This window comes from Anarrhichthys ocellatus, unplaced genomic scaffold (assembly GCF_004355925.1).
Source record: "Anarrhichthys ocellatus isolate YVR2014 unplaced genomic scaffold, GSC_Weel_1.0 scaffold33, whole genome shotgun sequence".
Lineage (NCBI taxonomy): Eukaryota > Metazoa > Chordata > Actinopteri > Perciformes > Anarhichadidae > Anarrhichthys > Anarrhichthys ocellatus.
Genome location: NW_022280063.1, coordinates 1,690,492 through 1,711,454, shown reverse-complemented (window position 1 = coordinate 1,711,454; position 20,963 = coordinate 1,690,492). Strand labels below are relative to the sequence as shown.

Below are 20,963 nucleotides of genomic sequence, written 5' to 3'. Positions count from 1 at the left end.
ACACACACACACACACACACACACACACACACACACACACACACACAGTTCAATACTGTGAGTAAAAGCCTACAAAAACAAAAAAGAACTTCTTGTGTTAAAAGCATCTCAGATATGACTTTAGAAGCCCCCCAACAGACACTCGAGGGGTGCCTGTCTAATTCCTGATAACTGTGTATATTCATCCTGTGCACCCCTGAGAAAAATGTTAAATTGTTTGCTGTTAGCAGGACAAAAGGCGGCCTTGAAAAAGATTTATGCAGCGTCCGTTCTGATTCCTCGTGTCTCCTCGCAGGTCTTCGGAGAGCATCAGGTTTTGCCTCATTTTTTTTGTTTTGTTGCTCGTCATCGCACAGCGTCGAGGGACAAACTGTCAGAGGCAAACTGATATTTTGGTACAAGAGATCAATGCATAAAGAAGTGCTGCTGCTCAGTAGTCTCAGGAAGATCCCCCCCCCCCCCCCCCCCCGATGAGAATGCATCATTTTAATGGGTACACACACAGAACATTGTGCTAAAGACAGCGCTCGGTATTTATTTTGGCATGTCGTTAAAATTCTCCAAGATGGCATATTGTTCATTTCTGGGAGTCTGTGTTGTTTGTATTTTCCTTGCTGAATAATTTGTACTTTAATTACTTATTTATTTGGGAATGGAATGTGACAGACAGTGAAGTGTGTTTCATGTTGGAAATGCATTTTAATTGAGGCGACATAAACTGGCAATGAGTCAAAGCTAGTTTGTTTTTTTGGGGGTATTTTTCTCCATGATATTGATAACATTCTTGAGCTTTATGATTGTTTTGTTTTTTGCAGTGCTGCAAGCCTAAATGGGCCAGATTCAAACTGTCACCCTTGATAGAAAGCGACACCTCTCAGTCTGAAACACCCACTACTGGCAGAGTGACAGGAAACGCTCCGAGGCAGTCAAACAGGATGAAAAGTACCTCTGAGGTTGTCTGATATAATGTCCAAAAATATATATTCTTAGTCTTCATTTTTGATCTTCAAAGACTCAGAGCAGACTTCAATAAAAGAATAATAAAAAAATCATAATAATTCATAACTACTGAGAGTGGGAGAAAATGTAAGGTTATTAAACAGTAACAATTGATGGAAACTGGCTTTAATAAGAGGGAGTCTGAGGGGGGGTGTCAGAGGTGAGTCAGCATTGGATTTGGTCCAATTACCTGGACCTCTGGGAGCCTGCAGTGATTTCATAAACTGCACCGAGTGAAGGAAAATGAAGAAAATGCTAATATGATGCAGCAACTCTGTGGCTTTAAATTCTGAGCTTAAACTAAAGAGATCAACCCATAATATTTAGGAAATGGTCCAACACTAAATCCATCAAGATCCAGGTGCTCAAAGACCAAACCACAGTGCGCTGGTAATGATCCATGATCATCAGGCTGTATTGAAGTCATTTTAGTTTGACCTCCATTCAGTTGTTGTCCTCCTCTGTTTAGATAAAAAGCATTAAGAGAGGTTGAGGGGAGTTTCACACTCACACACACACTGAGCAACGGAGATGTCACCTTTCTCTGTCCCACAAACACCCACACGCACAAACACCCACTCACCGTCTTTTTTACATAAGACACCCTGCGGAGCGGCAGCGCGAAGCCAACACGGGAAGGTGTGATCTGGCCCTGACCCCAGATCTGAAAATGGAAACATGGATCCACACTCCTGTCACGCTTCCTGTCCAAACCTCCCATTCAGCACATTAATGGAGAGTGACAACGTGAACGTCAGCCGGGGAGACAGACAGATGCAGCGGGAGAGAGAGAGAGAGAGAGAGACACTACACATTTCACGGCTACGTTTATGTATTTAGTTCTTGTATCGCATGTCACCAACTTGTCAGGTAGTAATTTATATCTATCGCCAGCTAAAAGTGGAATAAATCCAATCCCTGAAACCAGACTCTGCAAATATATTGCAGTTCCTTTTAAGAGAAGTCATTCAATTTTCTTTCTACTGTCAACTTCCACTGAATACAGGCCTGCCTGCTGTTTCCCCAATGAGCTAATTGACGTAGATAATGGTCAATATTTCCGCTCGACTCCCTCTCCCTCTTGCATTTGATCGCGTTCTCAGTGTCCCCGCTGTTCTTCGCCCATTTCACATGGGTGGCGATGAGAGGATGCCGCTGACTCATGGTTGACATTTACTGACACATTACTGGATCCGCTGACTCTTGGGAGTTCGCGGCATGCGGTCCTAAAGGGCCCACACTGGTGGCGTAGCATATTTATTTTTAGCTACAACTCACACATTTCTGCAAACCATTTGCAAGGTTTTCCCACGTTTCGAGTCTGATTTGCCAACGTTCAGACTGTTTTCAGTTTATTCCAGAGCAATATGAAAAGGGTTTGCTTCTGCTTTAAGTTTTGTGCCGACAGGAAAAAATGGAGAACTTTGAGGAGCTATGACAATGTGGGTTTGTGGCGAGGAGAAAAGATCCCAAAATGTCCATGCGAACATCCTTGCAGAAAGTATAGCCGAGGCTGTAGGCTGTAGAAAGTGTGCGACTTTGATATCAGAGGTCCGTCTGCAAGAAGTCAAACCTCAGGTTTAGCTTAAATGTAACTTTACCTTTAGCAGACCAGACAAAGCTCATATCAGTTATTATTGGAATGTCATAAAGCCTTTTGTTCAGGTATTATTGCTACGTCGTCAGGTAATCAAACCTGGAAGGTAAACAATAAGTCTTTATTAAAAAAGGCCTTGCTGAATTATCTGTGATCCGTGTCCCAAAACATGCTAAATTATCCGGTACTGATTGACAGAGAAGGACATGACGCTGCTGGAGACGTTGATGATGAGCGATGACAAACCTATACGTGAGAGAGTGTGAAGGAGAACTAATGGGAAGGCTTCCCTCGTCTAGAAGACAGAACGCTCAAACAGAGTGCGACCTATTGACGGGAGCGCTGATCTCATTATGAAACTTAATAGTATAGATTTAGAGGGAAGGATCCACGCGGTAAGGCAACAAAGAGAGAGCGAGAGAGGGAGATTGAGCGAGCAAACAAGTGTAAGTGTGTCCGTTAGTGGGCAAGCGATCGAGTGGGTGCGAATGAACGAGCGAGTGACCGACTCACTGAGTAAGAGACTAAGGTGTGAGAGAGGAGAAACAGAAGGAGGCAGGGAGAGGGGGAAGAGAGCAGGAAGTGAGTGAGAAAAAAGGATGGAAAGGTGAGAGGAGGAAGGAATGGTTCGGAGAATATAGAGGAGGAGGGATGCGGGTGTGAAAACGAGAACAAATGGACAGACAGGAAAAGATGTGTCTGCGGAGACAGAGAGATAGAGATCCTCATGGGAACTGGCCTATTTTTCAAATGAATGCATGCGAACACGGAGCTGCATCACATTTATGCTCTGGAACAAAAAACGATTAGCCCAAATAGCTACACTGCAGATTGAATGTTCTTATTCAGAACTACACACACACACACACACACACACACACACACACACACCACACAAACGTCTGCAGATGTCTAGCATCGTTACAGACTAAAAACACACCTTGCTCTGCCCGGCTGACCCCCATGAAGTGGCTAAAATGAACACGCATACGTCACCAAGAAACACGGGGCAACACTTCTGCAGCAGTTACGGCAATCAGTACGTATACCACTGCGAATAAAATTCATTTTAAGGGGTTCACAAAAGTTAGTAAATAAGGGCCGTCTATGGTCATCCACACAAGTGTTTTTGTTTATTGGTCCTGATTAAACCTCTTCACAGAACTGTGTGTACACTCGGTTTGATTGACATCTCCTTCTCTTTGCTTCATTGCACCTGATAGGGCGGATCAAATTACAGCTTAAAGGCCGGATCATGCAAGCATGTAAAAACAGCGAAACGTTGCATGTAAGTAGCGCTAATTTCAAGTTAAATTCAATCTCCGTTTGAAAAATCACATGGTAGGACGTAGAATTGAGTGTGTGGTGCGTTTCCCTTGTATGCAAGAAATGCCCCCGAAATGCATTGCATTTCTTCAAACTGTGCAATGGTTCAAATAATCAACCTGTTGGATAAAATAACTTTCGAAAGATGGCAAGGCCCAGTTAAGAGGAAAAACGTGGGAGCTAACATATAACGTAGTGTAGAAAATAATAAAATCTTTCAAATATTGAATCATTTTAATTTGCCTTAAAATAATACACATATTACAATTTTCATTCAGCGGTGGCTTGGACCGGTCAGTCTGCTGGTAATGGCAAACGTAACCGTTAGTATAGTTCGCAGTATACAATACATACCGACTATCGACTATCTCCTACCGTGACAAGTCAAAAAGTCTTCCGCAAAACAAGGACAAAGGTGTGAGTTGCCCCGCCCTAAAGGGCTCAAACTGAACCAACAGAGCTAACAAAGGACTGAGGGAGACGTCAACCAAGCACAGTATGTCCACGCCCAAGTCCTGAGAAGATGTCTAATCAGGAAACACAAGTGAAAACACCTGTGTGGGTGACGACAAAAAACCTCAAAAACGAGCGTCAGTCTATCAGACGTTTTGCTATAATTCCTCCTTGTTATACATGGCTTCCTGGGATGTACAAGCCTTCTGCTAAAATGTGTACGATACACATTGTAAGTGCCGCTCCATCCGGAGAGTAAGCATGCTTCACAAAATGACATCTTGCTATTAAGCAAATGAGATGTTTGCGCTGAAGTGAGGGGTAATGTGTTCCTGTGTGCATTTCATTAGAAGAGAGTATTAGAATATTTCTCATTGTAGAGGAATCTCGCTGCGACTCCATTGGAGACAGTGGAGGAGGTTGGCATGGTTAAGCTACTTATGAATACTTGAAAACATACAAACACACACACACACACACACACACACACACACACACACACACACACAGGAACACAAAAAACAACAACTGTGGATTTTGGCATTTCTCTCAACATACATACACACACACACACACACACACACACACACACACGCACACAACCGAGTGGGCTCTGCCAGCTACTTGCTGTCTTGCCAGCAGAGTGACCATGTAAAAACTGGCGTTTCGTGACATTTCCAACATGACATTTGTCTGTGGGACCATCTGTGAGGGCCAACTGGCCCGTGTCAACAACCAAACACCCAACTGCCCACTGACAACAACTCGCACTCATCCTATCATATTCTATCACATTATCATCTTTATTTATCATGCAATAGATACATGGTATAAAACACCACAATGTATGGTTTCTCAAGGCATCAGTGGGATCTTTTATTTTAGGTCCTTTTTTTTTACAATGATAGAATAGAATTTATAACATATCACAAGTTGAATGAACATTGAATTCTCAAGCTAATTTTAAGTAAACAAACGCGTCTCCATTGACTAGACTGGAGCAAATAATCGACAGCGTAGGTTGGTCAGAAGTTGGCGCTGTAGGCTACACATGGATGTAATCAGCCTGTAAACAAGAGGAGAAGAAACAAAACATGTCGCCTTGGCCATCTGACAAATAAACAAGAGATGAATAGATAGATGTCTTCAGGAATACGTTTTAATTGTTCTTTCATGTCAGCTAGTATTGGCCGTGTCTCGTGCTGTCCGTAAACGAAGACGTTTTAGGCGTTTTGCTGAACGTAAAGAAGGAAGTACAAAAAGTACTTCCAACAGAAGTTGGAAAAATGTCATCTTGACCACAGATATCCAACCAAAATATACACACTGACTGTCTCCTGCAGAGCTGGGCGAGGAATACACACCTGGACTTTCCGCCAACTACTTCACAAGTTGACTGCAGCAATATGCAGCCTAATCATTTATTACTCTAACATGACAGGAATACTTTTCTTTCAAATGATGCCTGACCTTGTCATACTGCCTGTTAGAGAATGTACCAAAGGAACAGCAAAAAACAACAACTGAAAGAACACATGGTTTTTCTAACTCTTTCTTGTTCCCTCTCTGTCTTCCTACATAAATCTATCTCACCCTCCCTCTGCCTGTCATCGGCCCTGACCCCCCCTCCACACCTTCCTCCGCCTCATCACCATCAGTCATTTTTCCTTCCTCTGTCCTACCCTATCTGTCTCTTTTGCCTCCCCTCTCCTGCTCAATTCGTCTCTCTCCGTCCTCCCCCCCCAGACAAGATCCAAACAAACACACAGCCGTCCCCACCAGCCCATGCTGACCTTTACATGCCAGATTATGTGGCTAATTCAATCTAAATGATGCGGTGGCTAATGAGGAGGGGTGATATCTAATTGACCCACTGCTGTACCGCATTTCTCCACATTTACGAGCGAACAGAACGGAGTGGGAAAGGTGGAGAGATTGGAAGAAAAATAGTGGAGAAAGAAGCGCTGTCACAGGATGCATCCATCTATTTGTCTATCTATGTGATCTATAAACCCATCCATCCTTTCATCCATTGGCAGGCAGTCAGGCGGAGAGGCATTCAGGGACACCAACTCACGCTGGCAGAAAGACAAGCAGACCAGACGCACCACCTGACACTCTCTCTGGTTCCTGAGAGATGTATTATTGACAAATACATCTCTCATCACACAGGCTTCCGCTGACCGGAGTGTGTGTGTGAGTGTGTGTGTGAGTGAGGGCAGGGAGGCATGTAATAGTGTTGTGTGACCATGTGCATGTACTCGCATACCTGTCATGATATTCTGCAGTGTTCAGTTCTGATCATGTCTGTGGTCACAACAAAAACAAGCTCCTTAGGAGGTCTACTGTTCCTGCAGGTTTTTCATCTATAACCACATAAATCAAAACATAACATAGACTAGGTATATATATATATATATATATATATATATATATACATTTTATATGAGTTTGATTGAGATGTTTCTATGTTTTATTCTTTTGTAACGACTTGATTCCTGTTGCTGCCTTTTTTAGCCAGGTCGTCGTTGTAAATGGCAACATGGTTCCCATTTGACTTATCTGGTAAATAAACGTAAAACATATAAATAAAAAATATACATAACGTCACTATTTTTGTGGATTTTATTTAGTTTAATAAACTGCTTTTTGCTGCTGCTCTACACCAAGTCTGTTCTCTAAATGTTATACCGAAAGTCAATCAAAAGCGGTGATGCCCAAGTGACATATCTGTAACTAACATAAAGAGAGTGATTTCACCCACATGTCTGCTAATTACTTCTAATTGGATTCACTGGTTGTGTGTTTTACTGGAATATCGCTGCTGAACCAAAAGTTTGGATGAAGATCCTCCGAACCCGTCTGCATAAAATGCATGTGATTAGACCGCACACTGCCACTCAGGAAACTCATTTGCATGCAAGTATATGTGACGTGGACCTGCACCAAGTGTGCAGCTGAACAAGCACTGATCATCCCCACCCGCCATCTTTGAGGGAGTTCGCCGTTAATGAATGGTGGAGACGAGTGGCTTGATCAACTTCAGCTGTTTGATTTGGATGAGCATGTTGTCAGTCACGTTGAGTATGAGAAGAGGAAAGAAAGAAAGGAGCTCAGCAGGGACTCCGTGTGATGATGCCACCACGGTGGATTCACACCTCTCCCATGAAAGTGGAGTGGCCCCCTCGCTCCACTTCCAGCCACTCTTGTCACAATGTTCTCTTTGTGACAGTCCGCCAGCCTCTCTGCCACCTCTCTCTTTCTGCACCTCAGCCACCCAATTAACAGCACATGTGAACTACGGACATGTAAGATTATTACATTTTACATTATGCTTTAATTACAATGTAGTTGATTTAGTATTTGTAACACTCATTTGAACGTAAAATCACAACTTAACCACACTAAAGCCGACATTCTTGACCATGACACGTATAGAAAGCGGACCACCATGGGAAATAATTTCGTAAAAAATAGTTTCGATAATAATTTTTTTTTGCACGTCAAGAAAGTCTCATTTTGTCATAAAACTGTTTAAGTTTAACACTCTGAACATTCGTAACTAGAAAGACTAAACACCCAAAAGTCGCATAAGTGACGTCATAACCCTCTCTCTCTGAAGCTACAATGCTACAAACCGAGATGTTCTTGACTTGCAAAATGATCTTTTTAAATTGACAAACATCATATGTGTAATTCACGGCAGCAATTGAAATATTTCTCCAAAATAAGGTCCAATTTGGGACTTTGCCTGACTTTAACATTAAATGAATGTGGAATGTTTCAATGTTCCCCGGAACGAACAGAGCCTCATCTTGGAACATTGTATCCAGTTCGCACCAAACATCCGTGGCTTGGTACGGTACAGTGAGACACACTGAGCTGTTTTGATTGAATAATAATAGAACAAATTCCTGTGAGATCACAGTGACATATCCAGAGCCCTCTCAGTTATCTGCAAGTGTTTTTTTCAGACTGGGATTCAGACATACATACGTTTCTCAGGAGCAGCGAGTGACTCAGGGCTGAGAATGCAGACCTTTGGGAAAAGGGTTAACTAACTCTATCAAATGGTTTGTTAGTTTCTAACTTTCCCTTATTCCCTTGCTGACGGCCAGAGGGGCTCACTTACTTCGAGCGCAGGACGTCAAAAGGAACAATGTGTAAAGATGAACTCAAATGTAGCCTTTGTCTGAGCATATTCGACTTAGAGAAAAAAAAAGAAATCTGTGAACTCCATCAATCCGCTCCTGTCAAGTTCCCAACTGTAGAGAACAGACTGTTAGAGCAGAGCGACAGACAATAATGTGCTTGCTAGTTCGAATTGCAACTTTTTTTTTTTGCCAGTCTGCCAGTTTACTCTCACCGCCCCTTTTTTCGTTAGCTGAGGAAAAAGCAGCTGGGGCTCGTCGCTAAGCCCGGCTGATTCACCGTCTCCCCAGACCTCCTTTGTATCTCACCGGCTAATAGGGCTGGCCTGGCAGCTTCACACGGGAAACAAAAAGGCAGCTGGGAAACAGACAGGCTGGCAAAGTATACAGAAAGAAGCACACAGGATGAGCGACAATGCTGGGTCCATAATAACAAAAGCATACAGCACGAACATGGATGGGAGAAATCAAGAAAACAATCAAATATATCAAATTACTATCATGCTATAAGATATTTAAGATTTGAAGGGACTGGTGTGTTATTTTCCCCTCACCTGGTTGACCAGACACTCAAAGATTGTGTCTAGAATCGTTATCTTTTCTTGCTTCATTTATTGATTTATTTTTCCCGCAGTTTGAGGACATGATGTACTCTAAACATGCGGATAATTTAATATAAAAGTCCCCTTTCCTGCACACCTGTAGGTCCCTCCCTTCATCCCTGCTGCCCGCCTCCACAACTGCACCTCGTCACCTACTAGTGTCCTGGGTCAACATCTTACGTTGTCTGGCTATAGTCTGTCTGCTGGTGATTGCAAGCTCCCTCAGAAGAACCGGGCCGGTCTGTTTGCATTCTGATCCGGATCCTGGCGATACAAAATACTACCGTGATGTGATGACGTTTCGTCTAAAAGTATTTTTTATAATTTTCTTGTGAATCGCAGTTCTGAATTGCACAACCTGAGTACTATATCCTTCACATAGCTAGAGCCACAAAATGACCAATACACAAACGTCTGAAATGAACACATCCTGGATGATTGACATGACAGACAGACTTAATCCCTCGAAAATAAATGCAGCCTGGAAGGAGTTCAAAACTACTAAACCCCCTCCACTCTCCTTGTTAAAGCCCGCATCCATGGTCAGTCGGCACAGGTGTTTTCACTTATTTCCCCTGATTGAACTTGTCTGATCCATCAACATCACAAGACAAACTCCTGACAGTTGTTTGTCTGCAGAGTTGGTCCTGTGAGAGTTAGAAATAGTGTCCATTAACAACATAGCACGACAGTATATACTCCTAACCTTCAATCTATCTGACCAAATGAGAATTTGCTAACTAAAGAAAGTTGCAGATCTCCGCCAGGTGTGTTTGCAGCAACCACAGCTTCAATGTATGATTGCATGAACTCAACCCACCATTGGCTAACCACCGTCTAGACCAGGGGTGGGCAATTATTATTCCCAAGGGGCCACATGAGAGACAGGAACTGGAGGGCCGGACCAATAGACTGAACTCAATCCTGCCCAATATTATTCCACCTCTTTATAAAAAGCAGTACACTGTATGGTTTTGATAAGCTGCGAGTGGTAAGAGTAAATGTTATGATCAGTGGTGGAATATGACTAAATATAATTTGCTTAAGTACTGTACTTATGTACAAATTCAAATTCAAAGTATTTCCATTTTGTTCAACTTTGTACTTCTACTCCACTACATCTCAGAGGGAAATATTGTACTTTTTACTCCACTACATTTGTCTGGCCGCTTTAGTTACTAGTTACTTTGCACATTATCATATTTCAAACCCTTCCTAAAGGGTATAAAGGAGTTAAAATGAGCTCCACCTTAAAAATCTGCAGCAGGAATAATGATCCAAACAAATATACACATGTAATATCCATATGTAATAGTAAAACACTGGGAGGGATCATGTTTCTGCAAAATTAATACTTGTATTACTATTGTTTGTAGTCCAATTACCTCATTCTCTGTTTGTCAGTTCAGTGAAGTCAGGTTGAATGTCTGAGGTGGAGATGTGAAGCTTAGCTAGCAAAGCCTCAGATGTCCGTCAATTTACCTACGTTAGAAAAACACTTCTTTTAGTTTTATTCCTAATTTCCCGTTGACGTCCCGCGGGCTGGTCTCACAGATCTGGTCTAGACCAGCGGGCTGCAAGGCGTCGTAAAACACACTTCAAACTCAAAAACAAGCGATGATGAATGCAGGCAATCATTGGCTGTTATTTGATAGCAAACTGTCGGTTGACAGACTCACAAGTGCACACTCACTCACTCACTCACTTACTCACGGACGGCCGCACCTGCACACACGCGAACAAATCCCCTGCATGATTTCCCTGGCGTGGATAATAAACTGCTGCAATGATACATCTCTAGCGCACTTGGACGTGTACAAAATGTTTCCTTCCAGGAAGTGGAGCGAAGGAAACGACTCAAACTGAGACATTATCCTCAGGAATTGATTGTCAACAGGATGAGGTCTTTAACGTCGATTTTGAAGGACGCAATTATCCCCAAAGGAAGCCACAGCGGGTGTTTGTGCAAATAATAAAGGGCAGTCAGATTTCAATTTGTAAACCTGAGACACATTTTAATGCCAGGTGACAAACATCACACAATCTAAACACCATCTCGATCAAAGACGCATGAATGCTTTGTGTAACACACGGATAAACCGGCAAGGCAGACCTTTTCAGAGAGACACGCAAGTCAGAGAGAGAAGAAAGGCGGACGGGGAAAGTAGTGACGGATTCAATTTGTCCCCTGTGCTGTTCATACTGTTGGCAACAGGAGATGGAGACGAATGTACAGTAAGAGAGACAGACATCCAGTGAGCGAGACGGAAACATATTTATAGAGATTTGTGACCGATCCAGTGTGTCACCTCTGCTAACCACAGCTGAATGTCACACATATGCAAACGTCCATACAACACACACACACACACACACACAGTCCACAGTCTCACGTTTCATGCACGCGGACTCGCACACAAAACACGCGCTCCTCCAATCGCTCTCTCACCTCCGACGGTTGCTAAGCAACAGCACATGTCTTGTTTACAGAGCAAGTAATATAGTTGATCTCCAAGGGGAGAGGAGACAGAGACAGATGACACAATCTCCCTCAGATGGAGAGATAAAAAAGAATAAAAGGGGAAAGGTGGACCGTCCCTTCGCAGGCAAGTGAGCAGTGATGCAACGAGGCCACTGCTCCCCCCCCCCCCCCCCCGGTGTATCGCGCGTTGTGAAATATGGAAGAAATGTTTTATGATTTAATACTGTGCTGCAAATCCAAACACATCCGTCAGGATCTCTCTTGCGTTGAAAGGAACGGCTGGTGACACGCAGATTCACTGTCATGTATCATCCTTGTTTAGGTTAACGCTGAGGGCCAAAGAGATAAAAACCCATTTGAACTTCCCTTTTCAATGGCAATGTGATCGAGGAGGAAGATGAGTGACGAAGTCACACAGCCCCAAGTGGCACATGTAAGCTTTTCGTGGTGTCAAGTATGTTACAACAGATTACTATTGCCAATGTTTGTATATGCACTTGATGGTTATGCCTCCGTTACTAAGAGTTCAGACTGAAAACAGTAAAAAGTGCAAGATGCTGCTGCTTAAAGGTACTCTGAGAAATGTTGTGTTGATTTTGGCGGTCCCTGTGGACAAAAGCCCCAGAGTCCCCTTACAAAACTTCCAATATCACTGCAGCAGTGTGACTGTCCGCCCTGCTCAGTCCTGGTCCTGACAAAGCATTAAGGATAACTGTAAAGAAATAGCCAATCTTCTCGCTGATGGTCTCGTTTACTAATGTAGGTCATATAGAGGCATCGGTATTAAATTGAGTCTGTTTCATAACCAGTTAAAAGTTCCTCACAGTAACTTTAAAGGTACAAATGAAAACAACGGACCACATTCCAGTTCGGTGGATTAGAGCAACAGATCCACGAGATGCTAAATAGAACACTATGTAGCAGTTAACAAGATTTAACAATGCTGGAAAGTTATCATGGCAACAATCAGTTCATCTACCATATCAATTACAGGTCACAAGTGGCTAAACATGCGCTTAAAAGTTCAACTTTTTTGCTGGTCTCATTAAAAATGGATGAGTGGGCTGCGTGTTTACAAGACGGTGATATTTTCTGCCTGAGCATTGCGTGACTTTGAATGTCACTGAATGTACTTTGGTCTGAATTACAGCGGAAACAATTTCTTGCATATGCTACTGCTTTCCATTTTTATTTATAGTCAAAGCTTAGGTGCACGTCTTTTAGAAGGCCGGGGTTTATACGCAAAAAGATTCACCAGCTGCCATTCCATCAGGGTTTTTTTGCTATACCCGTCCTTCCAGGTAAATAATTTGCACACCACAGTATGCCACAGGTAGGCTTTCTGTGGACTACTGATAATCTGGTCTCTGCCTTCATTAGTTATTTAACATCCTGAGCTAAATTCTCACTCCTGATGGACATTTTCAGTCGGCCTTGGTGAGGTTTCTCTGGTGCAAGTGAACTGAACTAAATCAGTAAATGCAAGACAATACTTCAGACATGCTTGTTGCGCATGTGTCCTCAATCAACAACTCTCTCCAACTGCACTGACTTGTGGCACTGACTTGCGTGTATCTGTCTGGGTACATAGTACGGTTAATTGGTCAACCTGCGAAGCACCTGAGCAGTTATTTAGCTGGTCTAACGTAGAGGCAGTACTGTACTTAGACTTCACTTACTAGTCTAGGGATACTAAGATGAGCATGGTTCAAATTGATAGAGATTTAACTCCGAAACAGCTGCATACTTAATAAGTGTCTCATTATGCCTCTCATTACACGCTGGCCACTGCAGACTCTGTATTGCGGTGGACGGTTTCACTCACATGACCGTGTTGATTCCGGAAAGCTGCTGGAACATCTGAAGACCGCAGCCCACCAGGAGGGCTCGCCGAGTGGAGGGGTAGGTCAGCATCCTCCAAATCACGGGGCCTTCTGCAGACACAAGCAAAAGGCACAGCCCAAATGAATTCTTCTGATATGAAGGCACTAAGAGAGGTTCATTCCAAAACCAGCTAACCACCATAACAAGAACCAAAACCCCAGAGAATAGTAGTGTTGATGTTTCTGATTTCTGAGTTTAAACATAATATCTTTTGGGACTGCATATTAATATAGTACATATGGGTCCATTTGCCAATTATTACTTTGAAACTTATTTCACGTTTTAACTTGCTTTTGCATGAAATGGATGAAGTGCTCGAAAGAACACAACAAACTTTAAAGAGAAAGTTAACTTTTCTTGCAGAGAGTTAGAGGAGACGATCAATCCTTCTCTGATGTCTGGACTTTAAATGCTATGCTACCACCAGAAGCTGCTTAGCTTAGCATAAGACATAGCATAAGATACCGTATGATTAGTGTTGATTGGTGAGCCTTAGAGGGGCTGGTAGGCAGATTCAGTGACCTTCAGATGGAGCAGAACTATCCGTTTCTCCCTTTTTGCAGTCTTTGTGCTAAGCTAAGCTAAGTGGCTGCTGATATTCATATATGCTGACACCTTGATATTCAGCGTACAGACATCAGACAAGTGGTATCGATTTTCTCATCAAACCCTTGGATAGAAAGGAAACGAGTATATTTCCCACAATGTTGAACCATTTATTAAACACAAGTAAAAACACATTTACTTTAATGGGAATTATCAAGAAACACCAAAATATCCAGTATGTTTATATTTCAAAAGTACACACAGATAAATCACATGTCGGAAGAACTAAGTTGGAGCTTCTGTGACAGCAACCGTCTGCCGTCCTGACATTTCTTTGCACATGTCACTGAGGCTTTGTTAGCTCCAGAGATGCTGCTCTGTTACTTTGACCTCTGACCTCCCCTGCGGCGGTGCTGCTGTAAAAAGTGTAAAAAGCAATGTCTCTCTGGAGGATCAGCATAGCACAGTAGCTGCCTTCTATTCTCTCTCCTCCTATTCCTCAGATGGTGGATATCTCAGTTTGGGATGAAACAAATATTTGAGTCCCAATTGGCTCAGCAACAGAATGCACACTGTGATCTCCAGCACACACACACACACACACACACACACACAGGCACACAGACAGACCCCTTCTTGGGGAGGAGAAGTCTTAATGGGATGACAGAGCGGCTGGACAGGCACGAAGCTGTCGGATAAAGAGGGAGACGCACACGATGCCAAGAGATCAGACAAACAAGCCTGAACACACACAGGTAGGACTGTGTGCCACTGTGTGGCTGTGCAAACACAAGCACATATAGACATATCATAAAAAAGGCTACAGACACACACACACACACACACACACACAGGCTGATTATTTGGGAGCAGCTGTGTGTGGGAGGACTCTGGGCCAGTGAACATCTCCTTTAGCAGTTTGACGAGCAGACCAGAGTCTGTAAAGGAGGCTCCCGCTGACACACAAACACACTCAAGCTTTGCTTTTCCACGGCCGACTTCTCAAAGGAGCGTTATCGTCTTTGATTCCCCCTCGATTCTGAAATGCTGAAAGAGGCTTTTTCAGCTTTCAGCGAAAAATCCTCCGCATTTTTTCCTCGCAGAAGCCACTTGTTGTCAATTTCAAGAGAAGCAGTTTTCAAAGACCACTCTGAGGCATCCTAATACATAACTTAAGTCTCAATTTCACACCTGAACTACATAAACAGGTTCTGCACATTTTCGTTATGTTTATGTTATTAAATTAGCAATCATTAGATGGAAAGTTTTAGCCTTATCTGCTTTCTATTTAGGCTAATTCAAGACAATTTATATGTAATTATACCATCTGTTCCACGAAAAAAACAGAAGAGTTTGTTCAATGACTGGTCCCCAACTCTGATGCCACACAGAAAAGTACTTCAACATTAGCATGGATTGGAAAACAGGGAGAAAATTTATAAATATCACAGTTTACAGCTCAATTATATGCAGGGCTTCCAATGAGGGACTATAATGTAATTAGTGTTGCATCACAGAGCGATAAAGATAGAATAGAGTTCTCGAATGGCAGCCAAGACATCGGTTAAGCCTTTGTGATGATAGCGTGTTTATTACTGACAGCCACTGACTACTGTGTGTTACCATCCGCTGACTCGACATATTTGTGCCGTTGTAGCTATAGTGAACAAATGATGGCTTTGGTTTGAGGGTGCTAAAGTTAAATATAGCCAAATAAGGTCAGCTTTCTTTACATTCTTTCTTTAAATGTCAACTGTTGTTTAAATGTATGCTTTAGCCTGCTTGGCTTACAAATATTTTTGAAAAATAGTGCTAAAAAACGCAAATAATAGAGGCTTGTTTTTGAAAATTACAAGTACTTTGGGGTCTTTGTCAACAAGCTACTGTCAGTCTCCGTTTCAGCTTTTCAAAGTCAAGTTTTAATGTGAAGCATGGCTCTAACCCCAGACAGTGAAGAGGAAGTGATGCGTTTATGGGCAGAGCCATTTCCATGGCACTAACGTGGTGGAGTTTGATTGGTTGATCCCTGGAGACCAGAGCAGAGGACCGTTATCTGATTAGCTGGGAGGGAAATCAGGATTCATGGGCCGGAGTCAACTATGGAGAGAGTGGAGACCTGATGGCTGCCCGAAGGAGAGCTAAATTTACTCGGGCCGAACACACACAGCCATGGAAACACACACATAAACACATTCAGATACAATCAATCAAACAGACACAATGTCTTACTCCCTATTGCTGCCTTGGGGGTTAACGATACAGTACATATATGCTTCTTTCTACAAAAAGTTAGAATGCAAATAGACACATTTACACTCATTTGTATACGCCCAGACACACCGTTTTTAAATACACGCACGAACACATACACAAAGGCTCACAAAACACACATCTTCACTTCCTCGGCTGAACACCACCCAGCTGTAATTCAATCAGATGACATATTGAAGAAGAAAGATGGCAATGGAAAACAAGCCAGCCGGCAACCAGCAAGACACAAGCACAGTGATTAGGTCTCGCAGCGCTGCTGTGATTGCACGTCATTGAACCTCTCCAACCATATCTGCCTCGCTTCATTCAGTCTATACTGCAACACCACTATTACCTTTAAACCTCAAGCCTGACACGTTCAGGTGTAGATCCCATGCTAGATGCACGGATACAAGTCAGAACAGACCATCTCTCATGAGGGATGAGCACTGAATTTGATATTAAAACCTAGATGTAGGCAGCACACACACACACACACACACACACACACAACTCACTCCAAAGGCATGCCTCTCTTTTCTTAAGTCAATCTACCCACACGAGCTCTGTGATCATCCCTCCGCCATCGCTACCTGCACGGAGGACCCTTTGATTTGACGTCTTATCAGCATTCATTCCTGCAAATGCTGATAGCCGTCCTTAAAGACCATACGACCACGATTTGTTTGTAAAGTGAGCAAGGGAAGCCCGGGATGTGTTTTTAATGAGAGCCAGGTCCGGCGCCCCCCTCCTCTTCTTCTTCTTCTCTTTTGATATTCACTGAAGAATCCGCCAATTAGCTCTCTTCCTCGGCTACCTGCTTTCAGGAGACACCCTGACTTCTCCCGCATAACAACCCCCCCACGGCCAATTAGAGCGCCCGTTTGCCACCGTTGGTCCTGTCAGATGTTTCTTCTTTTTCTTCAAACACGTGCCACAGGCTTAATGAAATATACAGCGGCTCGCTTTCCAGGAACATCGGCAAGCAACCATCCGCGAGGCTCACGGTTAATGATTAGTGAAGCCTTTGTAAATCGGTGATGTAGATATGGGTCAATGCCGGGAGGAAAAGCCGGAGTTGAACAATGGGCAATCAAGGAAACAAAAGAGGCCCAATGACCCGGTGGATGGAGGCACCGGAGGAATTATGAAGATAGAAGCCAGTCTATAAGAGAATAGCTCTTTCTATCCATCCAATCACTGTGTCGTCAGAGAGGAAGTGGCTTAAAGCGGACTTCACTTACATAACCGGGAGGGCTGCAATCAAGGACCGAAATCTGAGCAGGCAATCTGCAGCCTTCCCACTTAAACCCCCACCTCCCCTCTAATTATTTCTCCCCCATACTTCCCCTCTTCTCTCCCTTCTCACCTCTCCTCAGCTTCCTCATCAGTAGGATCATGACACCTCACATCATACTTACACAGTCAGGACGGGTCAGGACTAATGGAGAATAGAGGTTAGGTCTGTAACTGCAACGGATGCTTTTAGAAGGACTGCGCAGCCCGTTTGGAGTCACTAAACAACAAGGAAAGGGACTGCAAGGCAAGCAGGGGTTACAATAAAAAAAACACTATCGCTTTAAGTTGAACAGAAGTTTTGCTTCTCAAAGTTTCTCACACTTTCATTTACAGTAACAGGTAGAACCTACAGTGACTCAGTTATAGCCTAATTCCTCATAATGGTGTTTACATACAAAAAAATGCAATGTTCTGCTTTATGTTTGGATGGTTGAGAAGGATTATGATTGCAGGCCCTCTGGAGTGATGAAACCATTATGTTCAAAGTGGCCACTTATGTACTTTGTACGGACTGTAGGCTGAGCCAGTAAAGATTTATTTAAAAAAAGTGTTTTACTGAACTAAAGCGAGGTTATAGCACCGTGAACTGCGGTCTCTCTGCTTTTGAGAGAAACGGTTTTCTCCTGTTTTTGTGTTTGTCTTTATAATTAGCATACTTGCACTTGAGGAAGCCTTTATTTCTGTATTCTTTGTATCTTCGGTTGGCCCACTCTCGACGTCAAGCGGAGGCATGTTGAGAGGAAGAAAATCAAAATCAGCTGAGGAAGATGTAAGAGAGGCTGTGTTTACTTGAGATAAGCGGGTCGCTCCCCGGAACCTCCACGTGAAGCTGATGGACGGCGTGCGGGCCCGTTGTTTGGATAACGCCACGGAGAAGCTATATGTTTTTCAGGGAGCACGGATCTCGATTGGTGCATTTTTATGGACAATCACTGGAGAATCACTCTGGACCTGTAGCGTTGGGGGGGGGGGAACGGCATTTTAAGTGGAGCCGATCAAATCTTGTCAGCGTCTGCAGATGCAGGGGAGCAGCTGTGTTTATCTAAGGGCACCGAGGGGCCGGCGGTTGCCAGGAGCACCAGACAGACGCATTGGATGGATAGATGGATGAATGAGTGGACTAACACTCATGCACACGCACGCACACACACACACACACACACACACACACACACACACACACACATATACTGACTGACAGGACTAAATATACAAGAATGACACTGCAGCTTACATTAATTCAACATTAATTTGTATTAGCAACATTATGGAAGCATGCAGTAGTAGAATTGCCACTTGATACTTTCACCAAAGTAAAATATTCACACAAAATTACAATAATGAGCAGATATAGCAGGTTTAAAAATGATATCTTTATAGCCCTATAAAATATATTTTCTTGCTTTTTTTTACGTTTTGGACAAAGTATTCTACTTCCACTTCTTTGGTGTCAAACATTTATCCGAAGGGGGATATCATTTCCTCAAAACCTGGCCCTTAAATTACCCAAAATGCAACTCGACCACCAACAGTTCATTCAGAGATTTGGGTGTATTTTTAAAGTTCATCCATTTTGGTTTTGAAAAGTGCTGAGGATTCACCGCCTGTTTATGTAACCCCCGAATCAGATCGTGCCGCCAGAGCTAATACCTGAAGGTGAGAGGGGGACATGACAGAGAGGCGCATGCATCTTTTAAACCCTCATCTGATTTTACCAACTGAGATTTCTATTATTCAGCGGTTAGACATCTGCGCAGACACTCCGTCCGTCATTAAAGTGAGAAGTAACACAGCGAATTTTTGCGAACAGAAGTGATTTCCTGGCCCCTTGATGACAACTCGGTGGGTAAACTCCGGCTATCCAGCACTCCCCGCATGTTCAAACAAATGTTATGCAACAAGCTGCTGCTCTTGCCAGCTTGACCCAAAACTGGTGGGTAGTTAGTCCTGAGGGATATGAGTAAAGAAGAGGAAAATAAATGTGTCTGTGTGTGTGTGTGTGTGTGTGTGTGTGTGTGTGTGTGACAGAGAGAGAAACGACAGAGCTCGATGGCCTAAGGGAAACAGGCAGAAATACACACAAACACACAGAAACTATGCACACACATTTTCCATTTCATATCTCATTATTCTGCAGTCGAAACAATTTTTCTGGACACACACACACACACACACACACACACACACACACACACACACACACACACACACACACACACTGTGATATGCATTTCATAATAGCTCCATAACACATGGAAGATACACCATTGTGGGAAAAGAAAAAAACTGCCTTTGAACTAAATATACACACAAATTACGCATTCAAATACTGTGTTCCTTTTTTCACACATCCTGTCTTATCTGGGGATTTTCTTCTACAGTCTGAGCCAACTCATGCGCCGCCGCCTGAAATTCATTATCACATATTTGAGTGGAGAAATAATGCAACTGGCCTGCCTGTGGCCTCCCCCAAAAAAACTACTGCGTGAAAGCGGCTGATTCAATATCCATCTGGCCATGCAGGGCTTGTGACAGGCGCAGAGGGGGGAATCATGATAGATCTGCCATCGCACAACTCTCCTCGCTCAATTATTAATAAGCTGCTTAAAACCTACAGCGGAGCAGAGGAGCGGAGAGCTCGGAGGAAGACGCTCTTTTTTGTTCTCTATTTGTTCCCCGTTGCGCTTCCTCGCCGATTATTCCGCAACACAGTGACCCACACGGAACTCATTATAGATAGTTTGAAGACTGCTGACAAGTGTTGTTGGTTATCTTTTTAAACTGCACAGTTTCTTCCTGCATGAAACTGTTCTGCATTTTCGGGAGCGGGGTTCAGTATCTTGCTCAAGAGCACTCCGACGTGCGGACTGGAGGAGCGATCTTAGGGGACAATCCTTCCACTTCCTGAGCCACAGCCGCCCAATATGTCTGCCCACCTCCAGCCAAAACACACATCTCACACACAGTGTTTACTATCCGAGCAGCTGAGTAAAGCCACTCACTGCCAGGACTCTGCTGGACTTGGTTCACCATCTAATCACCAGAAATGGAAGACGAGAACATCAAGCGATATTATACATCCTTTCATGTACCATTATGTTTTTTTGCAAAGCATGAATGAAATTGGATTTCAGTGCTCTGCTTGAACTAGTATCCTTGTATCCTTAATTTGCTCCTAATAGTAGTACTTACACTAATACGTTTTGGGTTAACACTGTATACTGTGCTTTTATCATTTCAACCTTGTGCTGGCATCTTTCTATATTTGTAGCACTGCACTTCCATGTAAATACTTCTGAGTACAAGTGAATAAAACTAAATTGAATATTGTCCAAATGATAGGAGGACTGGCAATGCTGTCATTCAGTTCTCCA

At 43.2% G+C, this 20,963-nt stretch overlaps 1 protein-coding gene across 2 annotated transcripts in view; it reads right to left on the bottom strand.

The window, feature by feature from the left end:
• Positions 1-20,963, bottom strand: part of slc2a13a (solute carrier family 2 member 13a) — a 50,020-nt gene that overhangs the window by 6,721 nt on the left and 22,336 nt on the right. For both annotated transcript variants that reach the window (XM_031865767.1, XM_031865768.1), the window contains one exon: positions 13,436-13,544. In XM_031865767.1, the coding sequence (XP_031721627.1) occupies positions 13,436-13,544 (109 nt within the window). The remainder of the gene's footprint in view (positions 1-13,435; positions 13,545-20,963) is intronic.